Consider the following 4,562-nt stretch of genomic DNA (forward strand, 5'->3'; position numbering starts at 1 on the left):
AGCGTCCCCGCCGGCCGGCCCAGCCGCGCCTGGATGTTGCTCTTGCCGAGGCGTTGCTTCAAGCTCTTCTGGAAGAGAAGATTTGGGAGGGACAGGAGTCATGCAGCAATCTGGGATTGGGGACACCACAGGGCTCCAGCACAGGAAAAGCCACCAGAGTGAGGGTAAAGAGGGAGGGGGGGTTTAGGGGATGTCGCTGCCCTGGGACTGTGAGGTGAAGCAGCTCCCGGAGCCCGGGATGAGCCTTTGGTCTGGAAAAATAGAGAGGAGACATCAACAGGCAGCACCCAACACCCCCACTGACCACCAGGGAGTAACAACACGTAGGGAAAACCCCCACTGACAACCAGGGAGTGACAACGTGTCACTGATTTGAGAGGAAAAGCAGAAATTTTCTGCCAGTCCCTCCCAGGTATTTCATTTTTTGGATCATGGAATGATCTGAGTTGGGAGGGATCCACGAGGATCATCCAGGCCAACTCCTGTCCCTGCACAGACACCCCAAAATACCACCCTGGGCATCCCTGGGAACAGCTCCTGGAGCTCTGGCAGCCTCAGGGCTGTGCCCATTCCCTGGGGAGCCTGGGCACTCTCTGAAGGAAGAACCTTCCCCTCAAATCCATCCTAAACCTCCTCTGGCACAGCTCCAGCCATTCCCAGGATCCTGTCCCAGGGAGCAGAGATTGGAGCTGCAGATCCTTGAGTCTCCTCTGCTCCAGCTGGACACACCAAGTGTCTTCAGCCACTCCTCCAGACCTTTCTCCATCCTGGACACTCTCCAACACCTTTTTTACGGAATCCCAGAAGTCTCCAGGTTGGAAAAGACCTCCCTGACCACCGAGTGCAATCCCCACCTTGTGCCCAGCCCAGGTGCCACATCCAGGCTCTCCCTGGACACCTCCAGGCATGGCAACACCAAAATTCCCTGGGCAGGCCCTGCCAAAACCTGACCACCCTTCCCAGGAAATTCCTTCTCCTGCGTCCAACCCCACCGTCCTGTCGGGGAGTTATGGAGAACCAGAAGTCCCCCCTGAGCTCCCCACACTCACCCTCCATCCCCTTCCCTTCTCTGGCCTCTTTCTCTTTCCGGAGCCGTTTTTTTCCACATCCTGCAAGGCTCAAATCTCCTTTCCCCTCACCTGTTTGAGCTTCAGAGCAGCCTGCACAGCTGGTCTGTTCTCCATCTGCTGGGCCAGCCGTCTGTTTCGAGCGCTGGCCAGCTGCTGCTGCTGCATGGTGGCCCGGATATTCACCGGCATCGGCTGTTTGTTCTTCAGCATGTTAGTGAAGCTTCAAGGTCGAATAAAACGGGGTTTAATTAAAGCTTAAAACACACAATTATCGGCATTTCACGGTGCTCGAGTGGGGCTCCAGCTCCCATGAACCTTTTATGCAAAGAGTGGCACTTATGGGATTACGGATCCCTCGCAGGAGAGGCAGGAATGAGGTGGAAGTTTTTGGAAGTTTTCAGTGGGAATGAGAAAGCTGGAGGTTAGTGGGTTTAGAGATGGCAGAAGGGGTGACAACCAGCAGGAAGCGGGGATGGTCGTGACAGAGAGGGGGAGAAACAGGACAGCAAAAGCCAAATCAAGCCCCAAAAAATCTGGGAAAAGCGTCAAAATTCCAGGCTAGGAGGGAGGTTGGGAAGAGGCCATGCTTGGCGTCCTACAGCATCAGGTTGGAAGGGATCATCTTAAAGGCTTTTCCAACCATGACTGTACAAAATTCCACCACCCAGAATCCCCTGAATTCTACCCAACTGTTCTCCTGAAATGAGGCCGCTTGGGAATTTAAGTGGTGTTTTAATTTCTCCATCAAAGAGAGGTGGTAAATAAAGCTCCTGAGTTCCAGCAGCTTCCTGGGAGCTGGCGAGTGAAATCCACCCCATAAAAATGAAATTCATCCTCTAAAAATGAAATTCACTCCCTAAAAATGAAATTTACCCCCTAAAAATGAAATTTATCCTCTAAAAATAAAATACACCCCATAAAAATGAAATTTAACCCTAAAAAGGAAATAATCCACCTCCTAAAAATGAAATCCACCCCATAAAAAGGAAATTTAACCCCTAAAAAGGAAATTGACCCCCTAAAAATGAAATCCACCTCCTAGAAATGAAATCCACTCCCTAAAAAGGAAATTCACCGCCTAAAAATGAAATCCACCTCCTAAAGATGAAATTCACCCCCTAAAAACGAAATCCAGCCTCTAAAAATGAGATTCGCCTCCTAAAAATGAAATCCACCTCCTAAAAATGAAATTCACCTCGCAAAAATGAAATTTACCGCCTAAGATTGAAATTCACCCCCAAAAAATTAAATTTAACCCCTAAAAATGAAATTCACCCCTTAAAAATGAAATTTATCCTCTAAAAATGAAATTCACCTCCTAAAAATGAAATCTACCTCCTAAAAATGAAACTGACCCCATTAAAAATGGAATTTAATCCCTAAAAATGAAATCTACCTCCTAAAAATGAAACTGACCCCATTAAAAATGAAATTTAATCCCTAAGAACAAAATTCACCCCGTAAAAACGAAATTCACCTCTTACAAATGAAATCCACCCCTAAAAACGAGGAGTTTGGGCTGACAGGGAGGGAAGGAGGCAGCAAGGTGCCCCTGAGCTCGGGTGCTGCCCCATCCCAGCGTGTTTAACCCCAAAGTGCTCAGCAGGACAGAGGGACGCCCTGTTAGTGATCACGGAGGAGCCAGACGTGGAAAAACCCAGCGGAATGAGCCACGGGAAGAGCTCGAGGACAGAGAGAGATGGAGGTGAAGCCAAAGCTGGTGCCTCTTACAAGGCCCAGAAGGACCTTCGGGCCGGTTCCGAGGCCGCCGCCGGCCTCTTACAGAGCCCACCCGGGCGGGCGGGACCCTCGGGCGCGGCAGCAGAGCCAAAATACCAATGTCAAAACATGTGGGAGAGACAGGGAGGGTGTGAGGTTGGTCTCTGCTCTTACAACACATCCCACCGGATTTACGACAACTAAAAGCACGGAGAAATCCCCTCCGGAATTATTTTTTTTTTGTTTTAGCCCTTTTAACCTTGGGTAAGGCGGGGGTGGAAGGCACCACCCCCTCGCCGGGTGAGGGGAAAAAAGGAGGGCGGAAAAACCACGGTGGGTTTTTTGGATTTTTGGTTTTTTTTTTTGGATAGTGAGAATTAAGTAAAAAAAAAGTAAAAAAATTAAAAATATATATGATTTCTTAGGAGCTGAAGGTGCCGTTGGCTTCCTCACCGCTCGTTCAGAGACATCTTGGTGGTGCTCTTTAGCACGACCTTCGGTGCTGACTGTGCAGCCATCTTCAGAGAATCTGCAAAAAACAGGGCCCAAAAATAAAAATTTAGACATTTAGCACACATTTATACCACTAAATCCTAAAAATCCCTTCTGTTCTGCCTGTTTGGGTGGAGGAAATCAACATTACTGCAGGTTATGTGGAATATATTCATTTATTTTCAGTGATTTTTAGCCCTCTGTCAGGATTTTTCAGTTCTGATTCTGAGATTTTTAATGTTTTTTAGCTGTCTCCCAGTTCTAATTAATCAGGGAGTTCCTTTATTTCTCCCTTACCAAAAACTCATCTTTTCACAGTGAATGCTCCAGCAATATTAGGAGGAAATATATAAAAATCCAGCAGCAAGATGGAAACCAAATGGCATCTTCAGAGCAAAGATGCAAACCAGAACGCAAGACATCAAATTAACACAATTATTACATATTTACATGATTAAACATTAAAAAACCTCTGTTCTGTGTGGAGAAAACTAAGAGTGAGACAAGTTATAAATATTATATTTATGGATTTTTAATGTTTTCTAACCTTCTACCAGGTTTAATAAATATGGGAGTTATTTTAATTTACCTTTGGTAAAAATTTATCTTTTTACAGCGAATACCTTATCGCTTTTTTGAGTAATAACATAAAAAACCAGCTGTAAATAGCACCCAAATAGCACAGTGACACCTCCACATTTCCCATGTTCTTAGCATGACCAAGGTGCAAATCCCAATTTTAAGGGCACAGGGAGTAAAACTGGGAATAAAAATCCAAGATGATGTTACAAAAGCATCGTATCCTTTAAAAACATCGAGGTTTAAATCCCCTCAGGGCAGGGATTTAAATCCCCCCCAGTGCTGGATGCTACAAAAACACGCTGGGTTCCAACCGCCGAGCTCTGCAGATCGATTTATTAATTTAATTTATAATTAGCAGCAAATTTAACGGGTGGATGGCGACCGGGAAGCGCTCACTCTATAATACCCTCAAAAAACCGCTTTATTGAGAGGATTTACATCTAGAAATGGCGACAACAGAAATCCTTATTCCTGTTTTAAATGATTTTTAATAATATTATTTTAATATACAGCAGCTTTTTCAATTCGAAGTGTTTTTTAAAACGTTTTTCTTCCTGAGGGGAAAAGTAATCAGCTCGGCCCCCCTCAGGCCCGGCTCTGGAGCCCGGTCAGGGGGAAATGCCCCGACCCTGAGGGGGCCATGAGGGGATCATGACGGGGCCATGAGGGGACCCTGAGGGGATCGTGAGGGGAACCCCC

General features: G+C 46.5%; 1 protein-coding gene across 2 annotated transcripts in view; it reads right to left on the minus strand.

Moving 5' to 3' along the window:
- Nucleotides 1-3,328, minus strand: part of CHTOP (chromatin target of PRMT1) — a 4,790-nt gene extending 1,462 nt beyond the window's left edge. The window contains exons 1-3 of one of the 2 annotated variants that reach the window (XM_031064843.1): nt 3,243-3,328; nt 1,140-1,290; nt 1-65 (exon numbers count right to left, since the gene is read on the minus strand). In XM_031064843.1, the coding sequence (XP_030920703.1) occupies nt 1-65; nt 1,140-1,290; nt 3,243-3,307 (281 nt within the window). In that variant the 5' untranslated portion in view covers nt 3,308-3,328. Of the gene's footprint in view, nt 69-1,139; nt 1,291-3,242 lie in introns of both variants that reach the window. The other variant, XM_031064842.1, reaches the window with a different exon arrangement.
- Between the last annotated feature and the right edge of the window lie 1,234 nt (nt 3,329-4,562).

This window comes from Geospiza fortis, unplaced genomic scaffold (assembly GCF_000277835.1).
Source record: "Geospiza fortis unplaced genomic scaffold, GeoFor_1.0 scaffold375, whole genome shotgun sequence".
NCBI lineage: Eukaryota > Metazoa > Chordata > Aves > Passeriformes > Thraupidae > Geospiza > Geospiza fortis.